An 18,626-nucleotide genomic window follows, 5' to 3' on the forward strand; every position below is an offset into this window, starting at 1 on the left:
TCCCCCATGCTTTGAATGTCGCGGTGGCAGAGGGCCCAGGCATGGCCCAGAGATTTCATACGGCCCAAGGGCCTGTCTCTGGGTTTTCAAGTTTTGTTTTGTTTTTTAATGTTTGTTTATTTTTGAGAGAGAGGCAGAGTGTGAGTGGGGGAGGGGCAGAGAGAGAGCGAGAGGGAGACACAGAATCCAAAGCAGGCTCCGGGCACAGAGCCAGACGCGGGGCTCGAACTCACGAACCGCGAGATCGTGACCTGAGCTGAAGTCGGATGCTCAACCGACTGAGCCACCCAGGCGCCCTTAAAGTTTTTTTTAAAGGGGGGTATGTTTCTTTACTGACCAGCCACGTCGATCGCGTGACAGATGTGACCAGGATCTTTAGTAGGAGAAAATTGGAGGTGAGGCTATTTAAGACCCGAGTATTCCAGGCAGCCACTTGAGAGAGAATGTGCTGCCGTCTGGGACGAGTACCCTGGGCTCCTGACTCAGGGTGACAGACGTGCTTCAACCCGGTCGCATCTGTCGCACCTGTCTCTAGGACCTGGCAGGCCAGCAGGGGCACTGCAGGGGAGGCCTCATCTCGAGGGACCGTCCCCCCTCAGTGCCTGCCCCGTGGTGAGCTGCTGGGGTGGATTTCAAGACGATCAAGAAATCTTGGATTTTTTTAATGGAAGCCTCGTTTTTAACGTTCGTTGAGAGAGAGGGAGAGAGCCTGTGTGTGAGTGGGGCGGGGTGGGGAGGGAGGGGTGGGCAGAGAATCCCAAGCGGGCGGGCTCTGCACCGTGGGCACGAGTGTGGCACGGGGTTCCCTCTCACAAACGAGAGGAAATCAGGAGTGGGACGCTCAACCAACTGAGCTGCCCAGGCGCCCCCGGGAGGCCTGTTTTTAAATGGCTCGTAAAAAATAACTTGATGAGCCCACATCCCATCCCCCAGCTGCAGCTGGCCTTGCTACCTGTGGCTTGTTCCCTCTGGTTTTGGCATTTGTCCTTTAGGTCACTTCAGAAGAGCCCTCTTCAAGCCGCCATGAGTGGCCAGCCCTGGTATGTGAGGCACGCGTGCAGGGAAGCAAGATATGGACATAGGACGCGATGACGTTGGTTCGTTCCAGGCCGGAGAGCCTGTCCCTTCTCCCTGAACAGTCACCTGTGTCCCTGCCCCTGCACCACCCACTCCTGCCCAGAGAGTCCAGGCCGTGACCACAAACTTCGTCCCTCAGGACGGTCCTCTCCGTTGGAACCCGCAAGCCCCAAGCTTGGGACTTTGGGGGAGAAGCTGGGGGTCTTTATGTGTGTTCTGGCCAAGGGGGCTGCAAAGCTTCCTACAAGCCAAGTCCTTACATCTGGATCCATCCCCTCCCTTCTTCCTTCCTGATGAGTCTCTTAAGCAAATGGGCTGAGGGCGTGAGAGGCACCCTTGACTGCCACGCAGCCCACGGCAAGGACGTGTGCCCGCGTTAGCGCCGTTGGGTCAGCTCGGGGCCGGGGTTGTCGTCCTCAGACGCAGCGGGAGCAGCACCGGTCAGGGTTCTGTGTGGATGGAGCACGCAAGAGAGATTTATAGGTCAGGTGTCAGCGTGTCTCTTCTCGGGAGCTCTGGGAGTCACGTTCTGCTAAGTTGGTGACCGAGCCACCCTGGACAGTCTACCTGTCCTCTTCCTCAAGGGAGGACAAGCCAGGCCAGGCCGAGGGCTGCCGGCTCGGGTCCAGTGCCTCGCTGATGGTCCCAGACACAATGCAGAGGTCAGTGAACCCTCTCCTTCCGGGGCAGAGGGCCAGAGTGACGATCCCAGGAGACAGGACCTCCAGGGCCTCGTGGAGAAGCAGCCCGAGGCTCTCTGGCCCCTGGCAGCTTGTGCTGGGGACATGGCTGCGGCCACATGGTTGTGGCGTGGGTGTTGGTGCCGCAAAGGGCAGGGCTTGTTGCTTCAGGCACGGTGGGCCGGTGGCCGTGACCCGCCTGGCACCTGGGCAAAGAGGGCACGGTCCTCTCTTCTGAACCTTATTCGAACCTCACCCACAAACAAGTCCCCAGAGGTGTTTCTTCTCTCCTTTTCTGGGTTTATTAAAACGACAGGCCCGTTTGATAGTGTTGTGGAGTAAACAGAACTGAGATTTGGGTCTCAATCTGCACAGCCAATTTCATGGCCCGAGGACAGTTCTATTACACTTCCAACACGCTTTTCACTTCCGGGGAAAGCTGGGGTAACTCCCGCCTGCCCCGGCTTTGTCTCCCCCTCTCCCTGCTACCCCCTTACGCTTTATCGTGACAATGAACAGTCACGACGTGGAGTTTCAGGAGTCCACAATTTCATTTTTATTTGAACCCGGGTCACCCGGCCCGGCCTGACGTGGGGCACCGGAACAGACACGGCCCGCACCCTCCCCGCCACCGTGTGGCCTGCAGGCCGATCAGCTGGCGATGGGCAGCAGCTCCTCATCACCTGTGGACACAGAGAAGCTCGGCAAGTAGGTGTGGGGCTCGCCCAGGGCGTCTGTGGATGGGGACAGTCGGGATGGGGATGCCTCACGGAGGAGGGAAGGCAGCTTGGGCTGACTTGGGACCTGAGCTTGAGGCCAGAAACTGCTGCTTGCTTGCTGCATGACCTGGTGTCTCCAAAGCACATCCCACAGAATGATCTGGTCTTTGGCCTCTTCTCCCAGTGGGGAGACACGGCACAGAAATCAAATGGCTGCTGTTCCCCTGGCATGCTATTACTGTTGTCATCACAGCATGACCATCAGGACCAGTGACGGCTGCCGTCAGCCGAGTCCTCACCGTCCAGGCACTGTGAAATCCGAGTGGGTACTTTTGTCCCATTTTACAGAAGAAAACAAAATGAGGCTCAAACTGGTACTCGCCCAACGTGGCCAGCCCGAACGTGGCAGCCCCAGAAGCAGAGGCCGTTTCTGCCAAGCTCAGGTCTGGCCTGTGCCTCCCTGGTGCCCCGTCCCAGCTGGGGTAAGGGTTTAGCCCCATTTTACAGATGGGGAACAGGCCCAGAGAGCGGATGGGCCGGTCATCTGGTGGAGTCTAGAACTCACCTCTCCGGACCCCCACTCCCTACCAGGGCTCTCCCGCCTGGACCCAGTAGCACCCACGGGTCCTCCTACCGTTGCCAGGGACACCACAGTACTCCCTGCACTCCTTCTCTGAGTAGAACTTGTTGCCGTTGCCTTGGCAGCCACCATAGGTGAAGAGGACGCATTTCCCCTGGACGGCATCGAATGCCCAGAGCTGGCTGTAGCCTCGGCAGGGGCCGGTCACGATGGGGAGGTTGCAGGCCGCTGTGGGGAAGGGGGGGGTGCGGAGCGTCAGTCCTTCTGCGCGGCCGACCTGGGACACCCGGCAAAGGGCCTGAACCAGGTTGCCCTGCTCGTCCAGAGCACCTGGGTCCTCCGGACTGGGAAGCTGGGACCCATGGAAACCAGTCACTTGCCTGGGGCACCCACATCCAGATGCGCACTTCCTGTGACTTCAGGAAGCTTGCCCCAGAATTCTACCCCTGGAACCTCCTCTCTCTTAGCTCCCTGTTCACCTGGCAGGTGTCTTGTTGGGAGGACAGGGTGTGGGGTCAGCATGCACGGAGGTGAGGGGCCTGTGCTCACCCACGGTTCGGCAGGTCTGCAGACACTCCTTCTCTGAGGCGAAGTTGTTGCCGTTGCCCAGGCAGCCGCCATATTGGAAGGTCTCACAGGCCATGGATGAGCCATTATAGAAATACCTCGTGACCATCCCCAGGCAAGGGCCTTCTGCGTGGCCCAGCTGGCAGGCATCTGGAGAGGGGCAGAACAACAGCTCTTACTGAGTGCTTCCTGTATACCTGTCACCGGGCTGGACGCTTAACATGCACCATCTAGTTGAGTTTTCCCCTCCACACTCACAGGAAGGATTGTCAACTCATTTTTATAGATGAGGAAATTGAGAGGTAAAGGGACCTGCCCAGGATCACAGAGTGCTGAGATTCAAAACCCCGTGGGCTCCAAAATCCATGCCCATTCCACGCCATAACCCAGCGACCCACTGGCCCACCGTCCCGTGTTGGTCTTGTCCATCCAGGGACTCTAATAGCAGGTGGCGGTGCGCTCAGCGAAAGCAGCCGTGCCGGCCTGACCTCTCCCCTGAAGTCCCACACCCATGCCTTTTCTCCCACTGCTCCGGCCCCTGGAGGACCTTCCTCCATAGACCCCTGCCTGGATACCTGGACACCGCACGAATTCCCCTTCATCCAGGAAGTCCTCCTAGATCCCCTGACTCCTCCCTCCTCTGAGCTCCCCCACCCCCTTAGCTGACCCTGCCTTTTGGGTCCATCAGCTTCTCTGCCTGCCTCCCCTACCAGACCACAAGTTCGGAAAAGGCACGGGTTTGTCTGGATGACCCCCAGGACCCAGCACAGGGCGGAGCAGGGCTGAGCGTCTGCTGAGCAAGCTGGAGGGTGAGTCATTCGTGAACACTGTCCACCACGCAGGGCAACCTCACATCCTGCTCCAACTTGCTCCCACAGAAGCCCTGATCGCGAGCACAGCAGGCTGTTATCCGCTGCGGAGAGGAGGAAACGTAGGCTAGGAGGCCACACAGTGGTACAGACAGGGCCAGAACGCGCTTCTCATCATGGAGCGGAGAGTTCCTGAGCCCAGGGGCCACACCTTATGTTCCTCTCTCTCCCCTCACGACCCCTGGCACCACGCAGAGGCCTTGATTTGCCTTTCCTAGTCGCAGTCCTTGACCAACAGACAAATAAGAAAGACTTCGTGGTGGTGAGAGCAGCTTGTGTGAGCCACCCATGGGCCCTTCCTCTCTGCAGTGTGACAGAAGCGGGTGGAAAGGTGAGTGGTCATTACCTTCCTTCTTGGTGAAATCAGTTGCTAGCGGCCCGGCCCCTGATCCTTCCTCTTCCTGGGGCAGCACAGCCCGCCGGGCTCTCTGGGGTGGAGAGAAAGAGAAGCTGTTGTGGGGACCACGCCACTATTGCTCACCTGTACCCCTGGAATATATAAAAACCATTTGCTCTGGGAATCAGGGTGCAGACAGAAGCAGAGTTACTACACTGGTTAATGGACTGGTTTTCCCAAAAGTGTCAACCTGAATCCCAGAATGGGCATCACAAGATAGGTTTCTAGTCTGAAAGGAAAATCAGAACCATGGAGTAGAACAACACCCCTGTATCCAAATTCTAGTTGAAATGCCCAAAGAAATAAAATAGTGAGGGGGGAAAAAAAAATCATCTGAATTGGAAACCAGGGAAGAGCAGCATTTCCGTGCCAGAAACTTGAAGGTGTTTCTACACGGTGGAGTGTGGGTGTGAATGATTTGCAGGAAGGGCTGACCAGACTATCATTGTCAGTCGCTCGCAAAGGAAAAGCCACCTAGAAGGTATGTAGAAGGGACCCCAGACTGACCCTGACACTCTTAGCTGTGGTGGTGGGGAGTGGTGGGGACTAAAGAGCGGGGCAGGCTGCCAAAGCTGGCAAAAGGCTAAGTGTAGAGTCCCCTGAGGCAGGATCCCAAGGCCATTAAAAAAGGGATGAGCAGGGAAACTGCCAGCCAGCAGGGATGGGAGAGACTAGAATCTGAAAAAGTAAATCTGTGGTAACTTTCAATGTTCTCCTTTTAAGGTACAACTAAAAGCCATTCTCCTTTTAAGGTGCAACTAAAACTATGATCAGGGACTCCCAACTGTCTCTCAAGCTGGTTGCACACAGGCCTTCTTCCTTGGTGAGGATGAAGGAAGAGAGAAAAAATCATGGAACAATTGAAATAATGCAGCTGCTCAGGAGAAATGCCTCCATCACACGCAGGATGACAGCAGGAAACAGGAGAAAACTTAAACCATCAATGAATTCATGATGACACTGCGTCAATATCACAGGGGCCAACGGTTATGGAAATGAATAGAATGAAAGAAGGAAGTTACTGGACATGGGAAGGATTTTGTTTAATTTAACCATACCGTAGAGATAATAAACTGGCTAAATGATCATAAGAAATACATTCACATAGTAGGAATTCTAGAAGGAGAGGCAATCAATATAGAAATAATAGAAGAAAACTTTTCTGAGTTGAAGAAAGACTTGAGTTGTCCAATTATAAATTGGGGTCAAAGGGAATGAGGTAAAATTAATGAAGAGCCCCACCCGGACACTTCCTAGAGACAAAGGATAAAGAGCCTAACGGACCGTGTAGTAAACAGCAGCATTAAATGACAGAAACTGCAGAGCAACATCTGAAGTTTATAAGAGAGAAAAGATTCCGTACTCATCTAAGCTGTTGACCATGTGATAAACACATTTTCAAACATGCAAGGATCCAGTAGTTTGCCACCCATGTGTTTATTCAGAAAAAAACAAAAATAAAAAACTACTTATAGAAATATTCCAGGGCACCTGGCTGGCTCAGTCAGTGGACCATGTGACTCTTAATCTTTGGGTTGTGAGTTCGAGCCCCATGTGGGGTAGAGAGAGTACTTAAAAATAAAATCTTAAACCTACAAAAATATTCCCACCAATTGAGAGAGGAATCTAAGTACAAAAAAAAAATGGATGATGCAATAGCAAGAAATTATGATAAACTATAAAGCCAATAAAACAGAGTTGAGGTTAAATGGTTGTTACAATGGTCACATAATGTAAATGTTAAAAGTAATTCTCAGAACAAAAGGTGGAGGGGTGCCTTGGTGTCTCGGTTAAGCATCCGACTTCGGCTCAGGTCATGATCTCACAGCGCGTGAGTTCGAGCCCGTGTCAGCCTCTGTGCTGACAGCTCAGAGCCTGGAGCCTGTTTTGGATTCTGTGTCTCCCTCTCTCTCTGCCCCTCCCCCCACTCACAGTCTGTCTCTACCTCAAGAATCAACATTAAAAAAAAAATGTAACAAAAGGTGGAAAATATAAATGTCAACCTCAGATTACATCCACAAAAACAGACATGTGGGAAGCCTGGAAAGAAGAAATGGAGAGTGTGCTCCATTTTTCTTTTCTGCAAGGGGAGACACCAGTTATGGTTTCATTCTTGACAGTGATAAAGAAATACAGATTCCGTCGAGATGGGGATTAAGATGGCGGATCGAAATTTCCCTCAAAATTGCCTTTTCCAATTCCTAACAGCAAAAAATGAATTCAGAATATGAATCTCCAAATGTTCATCAGCATGGCTCAGTCAAGGAAAGGGGCGTAGTTGAAAGCAAAAAGTAAAACTGTTGATCAAGGAAAGAAATCAAGTATTTTGGAGCTGAACAGGATGGTCAAGTCCTAACTCTGCCCTCTAACTCCCAAGTCATTAAATTTCTGATTATTCTCCCTAAGACTCCCAAATCCTGAGAGAAGGAAATTGAGGGACCTTTTCTTTTTCCTCTTCTGACAGAGAAGTCGTGAAGACGACTTCTGGGAAGAAAAGAGGAAACAGACTAGAGGCCTTCTCTCTCTAAGTGAAGGTTCTGGGACTACACGATCTAATGCACCAGGGGTATTGACATGGGGCAGACAGATGTCACTGTCCTGATCAGGTGGAATGAACCCCACGTAGTTCTTCAAAAGAGAAAGCAAGCAAGGGTATTCCAGCCAAGATGGCATGCCTTAGGAAAGTTCTTCCACCCCTGCTCCTTCCCACCCTTTCCTTGGACTTCAGAAAAGTCGATGGAACACAAAATACCCAGACCTTAGACTACATTTGGGTAGGAGGGGGCTCAGCTCAATTTTATTGGGGGAAATGACCAAGGAATAAATGAAACCCCCCACCCCACCATATCACAGCAGACAGGCTAAAACTGAGCAGGAACAAGATAAAAAGAAATGGCACAGAGACTATCCAGACCCATTTCTGAGATGAAGGAGTAAATAGGCTGCACTATAGAAAGAGCCCGACTGTGGTGGCTCCTGTCATGAACTGCCTAGACCTCCCCTGAGGAGTGGGCTTACATTCCCAGCCTGAGCTGTCAGCCCCTGTTGGGACTGCCTCAGCTAAGGGGACGCCTCTCACTCAGGGTCATGCTTCCTCCCCCAGGCTGATCCCCAGAACATGATCAAAATCCGGGTATTAAGGCCCCACCCCTTGGCACCATCATGAGACAACTCCAAAGCCCCCTCCCCCCCCCCCAATTCTAGAGCTCCCACAGGGTTGGCTGAGGCATCATGAAGACATCACAGCTCCGCTTCTCCTGCCCAATTCTTCCTTCACACCTGCTCTACAGGTGTTGATCTAGGAAACCCCACCTATGACACCAATGTAGAAGAAAATACAACTCAACAAGCTGAAGGAAATTCTTCAGTGGCCTCAAGCTATAGAATTGCTTAACGAAAACATATATTCATTAAAACAAGACTCAAAGACAAAGTGGTAAATAAAAGACAAAATTCAGAATGCAATAAAAGACAAAATTCAGGCTTAGATATAAAAAATTGAGAACGAAGACAACATACATTCAGAGCTAGTGAATAAGTCAGAAATAGCAAGGAACAGAATAGATGCTGCTAAATGGAATGACTGTCCCAGAAGAAAGACGAGTGAGAATCCTGGGAGAAGCCCAGTGAATACAGATGAAAGCAACTAAGAACACCTAGCATGTGTGGAAGACAAAGATGCTCCAGGATGAGAGAACAAGTGTTCCCAAAGTAGCAAAACCCCACAGAAAAAATGTAATCTATGGATGGGAAGGGCACACTGAATTCCAGGAAATTCTGGCATGGAATTCTCAACACCAAGACATGTCCTTGTTAAAATACTGACTGTGGAGTGTTCTGGCTGACTCGGTCAGTAGAGCATGTGACTCTTGATCTCAGGATCGTGAGTGCACGCCCCACATTGGGCTTAAAGCTTACTTTAAAAAATTGGAAAAAAAAAGATACAGAGTTCAAGGATAAAGTTTGTCCTGGCATCTGGGCAGAAGAAACAAATTGCTTACAAGGAGAAGAAACAGCAGGCTGGCCTCAGGCTTTCCCAGATTGATGATTAGCGCTTGAGAACAACAGAGCAGTGCAGACAACATTCCGAGGGAAAGGAAACATGACCCAAGAATGTGACGCCCAAGCAAAGTGCCATTCAAGTATGAAGGAAATGGGCAGACTTTTCTCAAACGGAAGAATCCAAGGATTAAAACACCCATGAACCCGCCTTGTAAACACCACTTGGTGAAGGCACTAATGAAGAGATTGATAGAAATAAGTAACTCAGGAATGGAGACGCTGTGGTTATATTCACCAAGAGTGAGTGTAGAATCCATTCCAGAACTTTTACTAAGTGACTGGGAAAGATGGCGACAGATGCTTATTTGAAGTTCAAAAAGTCCAACCGTGTTGTTTTTTTCTTAATTCAAATAAAACTACAAAGAATGCTTTTTAAAACTCAAAATAGCATCTGCGATATCATCCCATTTAATAACAGTATGCCTGAATCTGTGCATAAATCTGTGCATTCCTTCTATCTGTCCTTCCCTCCACATGTGCACGTGCCGAAATTGCTGGATTAATGTGAATATTGGTAGTTTTTGGGTGGTGGCATTTTTTTAAACTCTTACTCTGCATCCTTTTCAGCATGATTTTAATTCTTTATTTTCATTTATTTATCTCATTTTTATCGTTTTTAATTTTAATTCTGTATAACGAGCACATGTTGGTTTTCGTAAAATCAATGATAATTTTTCTTTAAAAACACAGAAACAAACAATGTTAACAGTGTTGATTCTATGTAGGAATAAGGACGCTCTTTTCTTACTTTCTTGTATTTTAAAAAAATTTTTGAGACTATGTTTGTAATATATTTATAATATATATTTGTTCAGAAACATAGCCTTGAAAATTTATATATGTATACACGCATGTATATGCACACACACATTGGTAGAATAAATCCCGATATATAATTTCCAAATAATCACAGAAAAAAAAACGAAGAAAGCTTAATCGATATGGTAAAGGCAGGAAAATAAAGCAGAAGAGTAAGGAAGCCCAAAACATCAAAAGGCAGAATAGTAGATAGAGGAGTTGATTGAGAAGCTGCCTGCTCTCAGGTTTGCTGGTTTTTTGGAGATCAGTTGACTTTGTCTTTTATTTCTTAAGTATTGGGTATCATCATTTCGTTATTGAGTATTTCACTGGCTTTAGGCACTATGCTAAGAATTCTTCCAGTATGTCACTGAATTCTAGCCCATGGAAGGTAAGTGTAACTACCCCATTTCACAGATGAGGAAAAGTGAGGTCTGGATAGGGCAGCAACTGGCCCAGATGGTAGATCTGAGATTGAGCCCTGCGGGGGGCAGGGGGAGGGTTCTGACTTCAAGACCCCATGCCTACCACTGCCTTCTCTCAACCTCTCTCAATGATCCCACCCACCACCACAGGGGGACCTAAGCAAGGGCAGCAAAAATCAAGCAGGCAGGGTGGGGATGGGGTGGGAAAAAGAGGTGCTCACCGTGAGTGGAGAGGGCTCTGGTTCCTGCTCCCCAGGGACACACTCACCTAGGCCAGGACAGAAGAGAGAGGTGAGTAAGAGGGCCAAGACCCAGAGAGGGCTTTGTTTCTGTCATAATGCTAATGACTGCGTGCCGGGTGGGCACTCAGCTGGGAACTGTCTTGTGCATTAGCCCACTTCATGAATGGCTCCACTCCCGTGGCCTGCTGAAGGTCATTCGTTGGAAAAGCGACAAGCTGGTGGCCGCCCCATCATCGCCAGCGGCACCATCGAAGAACAGCAATGGCTAACATTTACTGAGCACTTACTAGACACTGGGCACAGCGCTATCGTACTTAGAGGCTTCCTCTCACTGACTTCCCACAGCAACTTACAAGAGAGGCAGTATGATGCCCCATTTTACAGATGAGGAAAATAAGGCTCCGGAAGGTTGACTAGCCAGAAGCCACACAGCTCAACTTGAATTTCGGTACTCTCCCTCGAGCCCACACTCTTGACCCCAATACTGGATTGCCTTCTGCAAGCTACCTGTGGATTCTGGCTATAACCTCAGTTTAACAGGTGGCACGAGGCTGAATGCTGAATTGGTTCTAGTCTCAGCTCTACCAAGCACATTTGCTGTGTGACCTGGAACAAATCTGGGGGCCCCGGCGACCTTCTCCATAAAGAGGGGAGGGGGACTATAATCCTACGTATCTCAGAGGGTTACAGGAAAGACCCAGGGCCTGGGAAGATGCTCTCTGAGGACCGTGAAGGATGACGAGGAGACAGAAAGGTGGGGCGGGGCGGGGTCGCATTTACCTTTGTCGGCCATTGTGAAGATGGAGTCCTCAGGGATGCCCACACCCAAGGCGACCTCCCTGAACTCCTCCAGCAGGCTTTCTCGAAGCTGTGGCTGTCGCCCTGCAATGGGAAGCAGAGAAGACGCCTCGAACCACAGGTGCCTAGGCTAGCAAGGCCTGGGATTATTTTGCCCAGTGATTGCCATTTAGGAGCTGGAAGCTATCAGCCCAGTGTGATCTCCTCAATACACTTATGGAAAGATTGGCTCCACGAGAAGAAGAGGTGTCCCTCCCAGACTCCCTCCGACCCCAGGTCTCCCAAATCCCCACGCGTGGCTTTTTCTGCTGGTTCTGTTACAGACCCGGAAACTCTGGAATTAAAAACCAAAAGAAAAGGATTCCACCTCAGACGGGAGACTGAGCTCTACCTCCTCCAGGGGGAGTAAATGTTTCCACCTTTCCCACAACTACAGTTGTATCAGAAGGGTGGAGCAGAACTCCCGACTCCTCCCCGCTCCACTGTCCCTAAATCACTGGCCTGCGGACTTATCTAGCTCCACGCCGTTACCATAGAGCTTGGCGGTAATGGTGGGCCCATGGTGGCGGCTGAATTTCTTGGTCAGAAGGATGGCGTACTCGTCATAGTTGGTGTGGACCACATAGGACTCCATGGTGATGTTCCATCCTGCATGGGCGATGCAGGAGGCCAAAGGCATCGGTTGTCAGAAGGCTCCTCTAGCCTGAATTCCTTCACCTATTCACCCGTACATCATCTGTTCATCCATCCATCTCCTCCATATATTTATCATTAATTCATCCACCATCATCCCATCCATCCATCCTTTCCATACGTCAAACCATTTCCTTCCTTCTGTCCTTCCCTTCTACCTCCCTTCCCTTCTCTCCCCCCTTCTTTCCTCCACCCATTAACCCATCGATTTATCTGTTAGATGACTGATTAACTCACTTATCTGCCATCCATACATGCGCTCGTTTACCAATCATTTGCTTATTTTCTCATTTATTTATTCAAACATCCACCTACCCAAACATTCATAGGTTCCACTTCCAGCGCAGTTATTTGACACATAGAGCAAAGTGAATAAACATCTGCTGGGTGAATGAATAAATTCACGTCCAGAAGGAATAAATTCCTTCTGTGACAGCACCATGCACCCTGTACACGGTAGATGTTTAGCATAATTTTTATCAACTGATTGCAGATGGCCACCATGAATGCTGACAAAATCCCAACGTTATCCTCAGAATTCAGTGACCCCCCTTTCATTCTGGATGCTCATGAGTGCACGAGAGAGAAGGCGGGAGAAGGGAAAGAGGAGGAATACATACAGAAAGCCCAGAGGACATCTCAGAAAAATGGGAGGGAAGGCTTTGGGGGCACAGGGAGGTGAGGCAGAAGGAAAAACAGGTTAAGACACCACAAGTTCTTTTTCGGCAAAGGGGAGAGAGCTGCGGAGGACGCCTCCAACTCAACTTACTAGGCTTATGATAGAGGAACTTTCCGTCAGTGTCTGTTTTCTCATAAGCCCCGGAGATCTCCTCACAGGTGCCTCTCCTGGAGATGCACAAACCAAAAGAAAGGTAACCGCTGGTAGAGACCGTGGTCCCCACACCCACTCCCCTGCGGGGTCCTCTTCACATGTTTTTCTTTTGTAATTTGGAACGTAGCACTTCCAAACATCCTGTTTAATCCTCATGCCAGTCCTAGGAGACCCACGCACATACAAGGGAACAGAGGGACAGAGGAAAAAGGGACTAATCTTGCCCCTTGGCAAAGCCAGCCCTAAACATCAGCTTCCTGAACCAAATCTGCCCATCAGACTGACACACGGTGGGGGGGGGAGTGATGAATGAATGCTTTAATTCCTTTATTACTCCGTGTCTCTCTGGCCCCAGGTCCCTCTGTGAAAGGGGGATAATGACACCTCAAATTGCCATTGTCAGGATCCAATAGGATACTATTAAACAGCTTTGGGGCGCCTGGGTGGCTCAGTCAGTTAAGCGCCCGACTTCAGCTCAGGTCGTGATCTGGCGGTTTGTGGGTTCGAGCCCCGCGTTAGGCTCTGTGCTGACAGCTCAGAGCCTGGAACCTGCTTTGGATTCTGTGTCTCCCTCTCTCTCTGCCCCTCCCCCATTTGCTCACTGTCTCCCTCAAAGATAAACATTAAAAAAACCACAACAGCTTAGAGTTAGCACTATGCACATACTAGCTGTTGTTACGATGAGTGTTATTTACCTTATCAACATTTATCGAGCAGCATCTATACCGAGCCAGGCACCGTGTGACGGGCTGAGGATATAGAGGAGGGCAAGATGGACTCTGTCCCCTCATGGACCTCAGGACTGAGCAGGGCCCATGGGCAGACCAGAGGCGGATGCAATCAGTGTGCCAAGTGGGGAGAAGCATGAGGTGCTCCGAGAGCACAAAGGAAGGTGTGTAACCTGAACCTTGGTGGGGGTGGGGGTGAGGGTGGCAGTCAGGGATGGCTTGCTGGAGGAAGTGACCTAGAACCTGAGTCCTAAAGGATCCATAGGAATTAGCCCAGAGAGGTGGGGAGACGTTGAGACGTTTCGCCAGTAGAAGGAACATCAGGTGCAAGAGGGTGGAGGGTTTCAGGAGCTGAAAGTCTACTTGGGTCGGTGACCGAATACCTGGTGAGTCCTGGGAGGGGCCTAGAAGGCCCCATTAATGGAGTTGAACTTTATTCCCAGGGCAATAGGGAGCTATGGAAAAGTTTGAGCAGATGCGAGTTTTCAAGAGGTCTTTTGTTTGCTGGGTAAACAGTTGGAGATTAGAGGTGGGGAGAAGTGTAGAGACGGGGTGTCGTAGACAGCAAGGAGAGAAAGGCAGGTGGCTTGGCAGGGTGAGGATAGTAAAGAAGGGAGCAGAGGGCAGCTTGGAGGGATTTAGGAGGAGAATGGACAGGGCTTGACGGTGGACTGAACAGCCTATGGCAGCAGAGAGAGTCTCTGTGCCTCAATGCCTCCCTCCCACCCACGTTTCCAGGTTGGGTCCTGGGGGTTGGCAGGGCCCTGACTAAGGGACACCGCAGGATCGAGTTGCAAACCAGGCTGCAAAATAGGCATGTGTCAGGGCACTGCGTGGTGGAGGGCAGCGGAGGGCCCTGGAGCTCGGAGGCAAGGTCCCGGCTGGAGGTAGAGACCTTAACTCTCCGGGACAGGGTGGTGACTGAAGCCGGGCAGGGGTGGCAGATGGGCCCTGGTCCCCCTCGCCCCTCCCACCGCATCCCCGTTCTCACCGCCAACGAGTGCTGGTCATGCTGATCTCCTTGTCCGTCGCCCCCTCGCCCAGCACCAGCGTGCTCATGGACATCCTGTCCATGAACTTCTTCAGCCACGGGCAGGTGGAGCCCATGGCCACGTGGAACCACTTCCCGTAGATCTAGGAGAGAGCCACAAGCTCCGAGGATCTGGATTCAGGCACCTGCTCCCTTCCCTCCTCTCTACACCAAGGATAAGCTTTAATGTCCAGTAGCTAACTGGAGGCCACGCAGCTTCGAGGACGGATGGGGCCTAACGGCGGCCCCACATTACCGCAGCAAGCCTAGGAAGGGGGTGTGTGCACGGGGTCCCACGCTGCTTGGAGGGAAGGCCTTAGCCTGCTTAGGCACAGGATCTGTGCTGCTCACGTGGATGAGGCACAAATCCCCGTGGTTGAAGGTCATCGTCAACCACAGCCCCCAGAGCAGGAGTCCCGTCTTTCACTCCTCTGGGGACAGGGAGCTCGGCGCCTTGGAGGCAGCCCGTAGCTCCGTGTTAGAAATGGTCTCCTTTCCTTGAACTAGTAATTCAGGACAAGCCTGCCGCCCCTTCTCCCGCCCACAGGGCAAAGGGTGGAAAGAGCCGTCACACCCCCGAAGACCCCGGGGAGCCTCCTCTGCTTCGCCACCCCAGATGACCCCAGGACCCTGCTCCTCCAGGCCCCTCCACCCACAACCCTTGCTTGTCTCTAGCATAGACAAAATCCACAGCCAGAAGGGTCTGAGAGCCCCTCATACCGATGCGGACACTGAGCCCTGGGTGGGCAAGGTCCTGTTCAAGGTCACCCGGTGACTGGGGACAGAACTGGGGTCAGAGAGTGGTCCTGGGGCTCCCCCACACAGCACTTAACAGCCGGCCCTCTTAATCCCACCGGCCCGATCTCCGTCCTGTTTCTCTGCTCCCCGTTACCCCTCACGTCGCCCCGTGCCACCCAGACCTCTGTCCACAGCCAGGCCCATAAAGGCAGAGGGCCCAGGATGGTAACGGGTTGGGGGGGGGGGGGAAGGGGCCGAAAGGTGAAGGGCGGGGGGAGGGGGGCAGGAGGTCACGAAAAGCTAAGCCCTGTGAGGGGGCTGCAGGGGTAGCAGACAGCACGAAGCCTTTTCCAGGCTGGGTTATAACTGAAGCACGGATTCCCCTTGAGCCCCCAAGAAGGCAGGTTCACACGTGAGGGCATCTGACTCAGAGATCGCCAGATGAGAGGCCCAACGGAATGGCAGGTGCATAAAGTTGTAGTTTCGGTGAATTCCGGGCGGTCTGAGCAGGAAGGGCCCTTGGGGACCCAGCCCCCGAGTTTCAGCTTGGGAGACTGGCCCCCCTGCAAGGCCCACCTGCTCAGACACCCTGCCATCGCCGCCTGAGAGGCCAGCCTTACCCTAGAGATGTCGAAGTTCTCTTGCACTTGGATGTCATCGGGCAGCGTCAGCACGGGGCTGGCACTCACCGCCAGGCAGGCAGTCAGCAGCAGAAACAGAGCCCTGAGGCTCCGCATGGTTCTGGGCTCTTCTGCCTCGGTGTCACTCACAAGCTCAGTCTGGGGACAGAGAGGCCACCGTCTCTCTGCCTGCAGCAGCTGTGAACTGAGACTGGGGAGGGGGCCTGCAGCCTGTAGGTGACCTTGGTATTTGCCCCGCTCAGCTGGAACCAATCAGGGCCCCAAGGCCAGGTCTGATCGATCCCTTGTAGCGCCCTGCCCTGGGGTCAGTAGTCCCAAGGGGTCAAGGAGGCTGTTTCAGAGAAGGCGTTGACCAAACACAACGTGGCCCAGATGCAGCCCAGGGCCGGGCTCAGGCTCAGGCTCCAGAATGGCTCCCGGAGAGACCTCCCCACCTGCCACAGGGGAAGATGAGCCTCGCCCGCTGGGTCGTTCATTCCGTTCATCCCACCTGGACCTCACGTCCCCGTGAGCCGGCAGAATGAGCCTGATTGGGCCGCTTCCTCACGTGAGAAACGAGACCCAAGGGGGAAGAAATGACTTCTGTAGCACAGACCGCAGGGAGGTCTAAGGCACAGCCCAGACTAGAACTCAGGCATCGTGTCCCCAGAGTTCCCCGTCTGACTCCCGGCTTCCCACAGCCCGAGCAAATAATAGAAGGAATGATGACGATAGCAGCTCCCGTTCACCGAGAACCTGCTGTGTGCCATCTTTGTTCCAACACTTCATGCACACCGCAGAACTGAGCTCAATCCCCACCGCAGCCCTAGAAAGTAGGTGCTGTTTTTCCCCTTTAAAGACGGGGGACTTTAAAGGGGAGGTAAGGTGCCTTGCCCAGGGCCTCTCTGCTGGGACGCAGCGCTGCTGGGACAGGAGGCAGCGGCTGGTGGTTGAGAGCGCGGACTCAGGAGGCCGACTGCATCCCTGCTGGCCTTGGGCAAGTGACTTTCCCTCCCAGCGCCTTGGTTTCCTCATCAGTGAATGGAGAGAACAGGTCCTGGCTCAGAGCACGGTTGGGAGGGCGTGGGCATTACGCCTGGCAAAGCACTAGGGCAATGTCTGGCACATGGTAAGAGCTGAATGTGTTGATAGCAGGTTGAACACAAGCGTCCCCTGCAAAATTCACGTGCGTCCGGAACCTCAGAACGTGACCTCATTTGCGGACGTGATTAGTTAAGGTGGGGTCGGGTCCTGCATCTAATGACTGGTGTCTTCATAAGAGACATGGGAGGGAGACTCAGACACACAGACACAGAGGGACCCGCCGGGAAGACAGCTGTGTGAAGCCAGGGAGAGGCAAGCAAGGATTCTTTTCTTGAACCTTCAGGAAGAACGTGGCCCCGCTGACAATCAGGTGTCAAGACTTCTAACTTCCAGACCTGTGAGAGATTACACTCCTGTTGTTTTAAGCCACCCAGTTGCGGTACTTTGTTCACGGCAGCCTTAGGAAACTATTTAGGGTCCGTGAAGCAATTTAAATGAGAGTATTAAAGAACCCAGGCCTGTTTGTCTCCAAAGCTCAGACTCTTGCCAGCGATACTATAGGTCCTCTCCTTGAAGATCTCTTTCCCAGCAGTCAGAGCTGCTGTCCTCACGTCCTCCCTGTTCTTGGCATAGAACATTCCATACTCACCCTAGGCCCCCTGCTACAGCTGGGCATGGCCCCTACAGACAGGGGGTTCCAAAAGCAAGACCCACGCTTGTGTGAGAATCTGGGAATTCTTCCCCGCACAGTAGCACCGACAAATGGTATGTCGTGTCCCTCTGTAAGAGCCACCCACTACCTCTCCTTTCACCAGGATCGGGAACAAGTGTGTCTCCCTTCCTAAGCGAGTGTGTTTCCTTTGCTCCATCACTGACAGCTTGGCTACTGATGGCATTTCCTTTTTGCTTTGGCTGCCAGGGAGCTCAAAGCCACGTTCCAAGTTTAGCCACAGCAACCGTCTCGGGTTAGACTTCTGGGACAATTACCTTCCCTCTTGTTCACAAAGTTTCTCGGTCTTTTATGGTTTGGCTAGCGGTGGTGGTAAGAAGGCAGTCTGACTTCAGAGGCAGAGAACTGGGAACCGGAAGCCCTGAGCTTCCGGAACCCAAAGCTTCTTTTCTGCTTTGTGCATGACTTTCCCTCTCTGAAGCCCACTTTCCTCACCTGTAAACTGAAGATAACAGTCCCTGTTCTGTCTGCCAAGAGGTCAAGTGAGGCAGTGTGTGAAAGTGCTCTGCAAACTGCCCTGTATGCGTGATGGGCTCCAGGTGTCTTTTTGGAGAAACCAAGCTGGTATAAAATGAAAAAATAACAGTGACTCGACAGGACTAGAGCCCTCCCCTGAAGGTTGCCCACAGCACCATCACGGCTCATCTGACCTTCCCAGCAGGTCTGCATCAGGGTTGTCGACCCTCCAGGCCCCCCGGGAAGGCTGGGGTACACAAAGGTAGAGACAAATCCTTGTCTCTTTTGGAGGGGACTGTTCATTCAGCCACACGGCCTCTCCTGGGGGAGGACCGAGGCCTGGATGTCGATCTCTCCGCCTGCCTCCGGGGATGTTTACCCTCTTGAGATTATTAACCAGAGCAAATAGAGAGAGCAAACTCTTCCAGAGCCCATGTGGACTTTGAGCTGCTTTTTAAAAATTAACCCTGGGCCACAGGATGCAAGGTCGGCAGTGGTCTGGGGGTGCTGACCCCTCTTCCGCCTCTGGCCATCAGGGTAG

General features: G+C 52.2%; 1 protein-coding gene across 1 annotated transcript; it reads right to left on the reverse strand.

Annotated features, from left to right (window-relative positions):
- Positions 1-2,289: 2,289 nt before the first annotated feature.
- On the reverse strand, positions 2,290-16,094 carry LOC123592849 (alpha-1-microglobulin/bikunin precursor). Its single transcript, XM_045468254.1, has 10 exons — positions 15,856-16,094; positions 14,459-14,601; positions 12,677-12,753; positions 11,746-11,862; positions 11,197-11,298; positions 10,396-10,442; positions 4,839-4,920; positions 3,606-3,773; positions 3,111-3,284; positions 2,290-2,440 (listed from the first exon to the last, which is right to left on the reverse strand). Exons 1-10 carry the CDS (start codon positions 15,970-15,972, stop codon positions 2,409-2,411), a joined length of 1,059 nt encoding a protein of 352 aa, XP_045324210.1. The 5' UTR covers positions 15,973-16,094; the 3' UTR covers positions 2,290-2,408.
- Between the last annotated feature and the right edge of the window lie 2,532 nt (positions 16,095-18,626).

This window comes from Leopardus geoffroyi, chromosome D4 (genome assembly GCF_018350155.1).
Source record: "Leopardus geoffroyi isolate Oge1 chromosome D4, O.geoffroyi_Oge1_pat1.0, whole genome shotgun sequence".
Lineage (NCBI taxonomy): Eukaryota > Metazoa > Chordata > Mammalia > Carnivora > Felidae > Leopardus > Leopardus geoffroyi.

Excerpts from the sequence above, each read along its gene's own strand:
- LOC123592849 (XM_045468254.1), bottom strand. The coding sequence starts at position 15,972 with ATGCGGAGCCTCAGGGCTCTGTTTCTGCTGCTGACTGCCTGCCTGGCG. Across the intron at positions 12,754-14,458 it reads ATGACCAGCACTCGTTGGCG|GAGAGGCACCTGTGAGGAGA; the intron begins GTGAGAACGGGG and ends GTGCATCTCCAG. Across the intron at positions 3,285-3,605 it reads GCAGACCTGCCGAACCGTGG|CGGCCTGCAACCTCCCCATC; the intron begins GTGAGCACAGGC and ends CCTTCCCCACAG.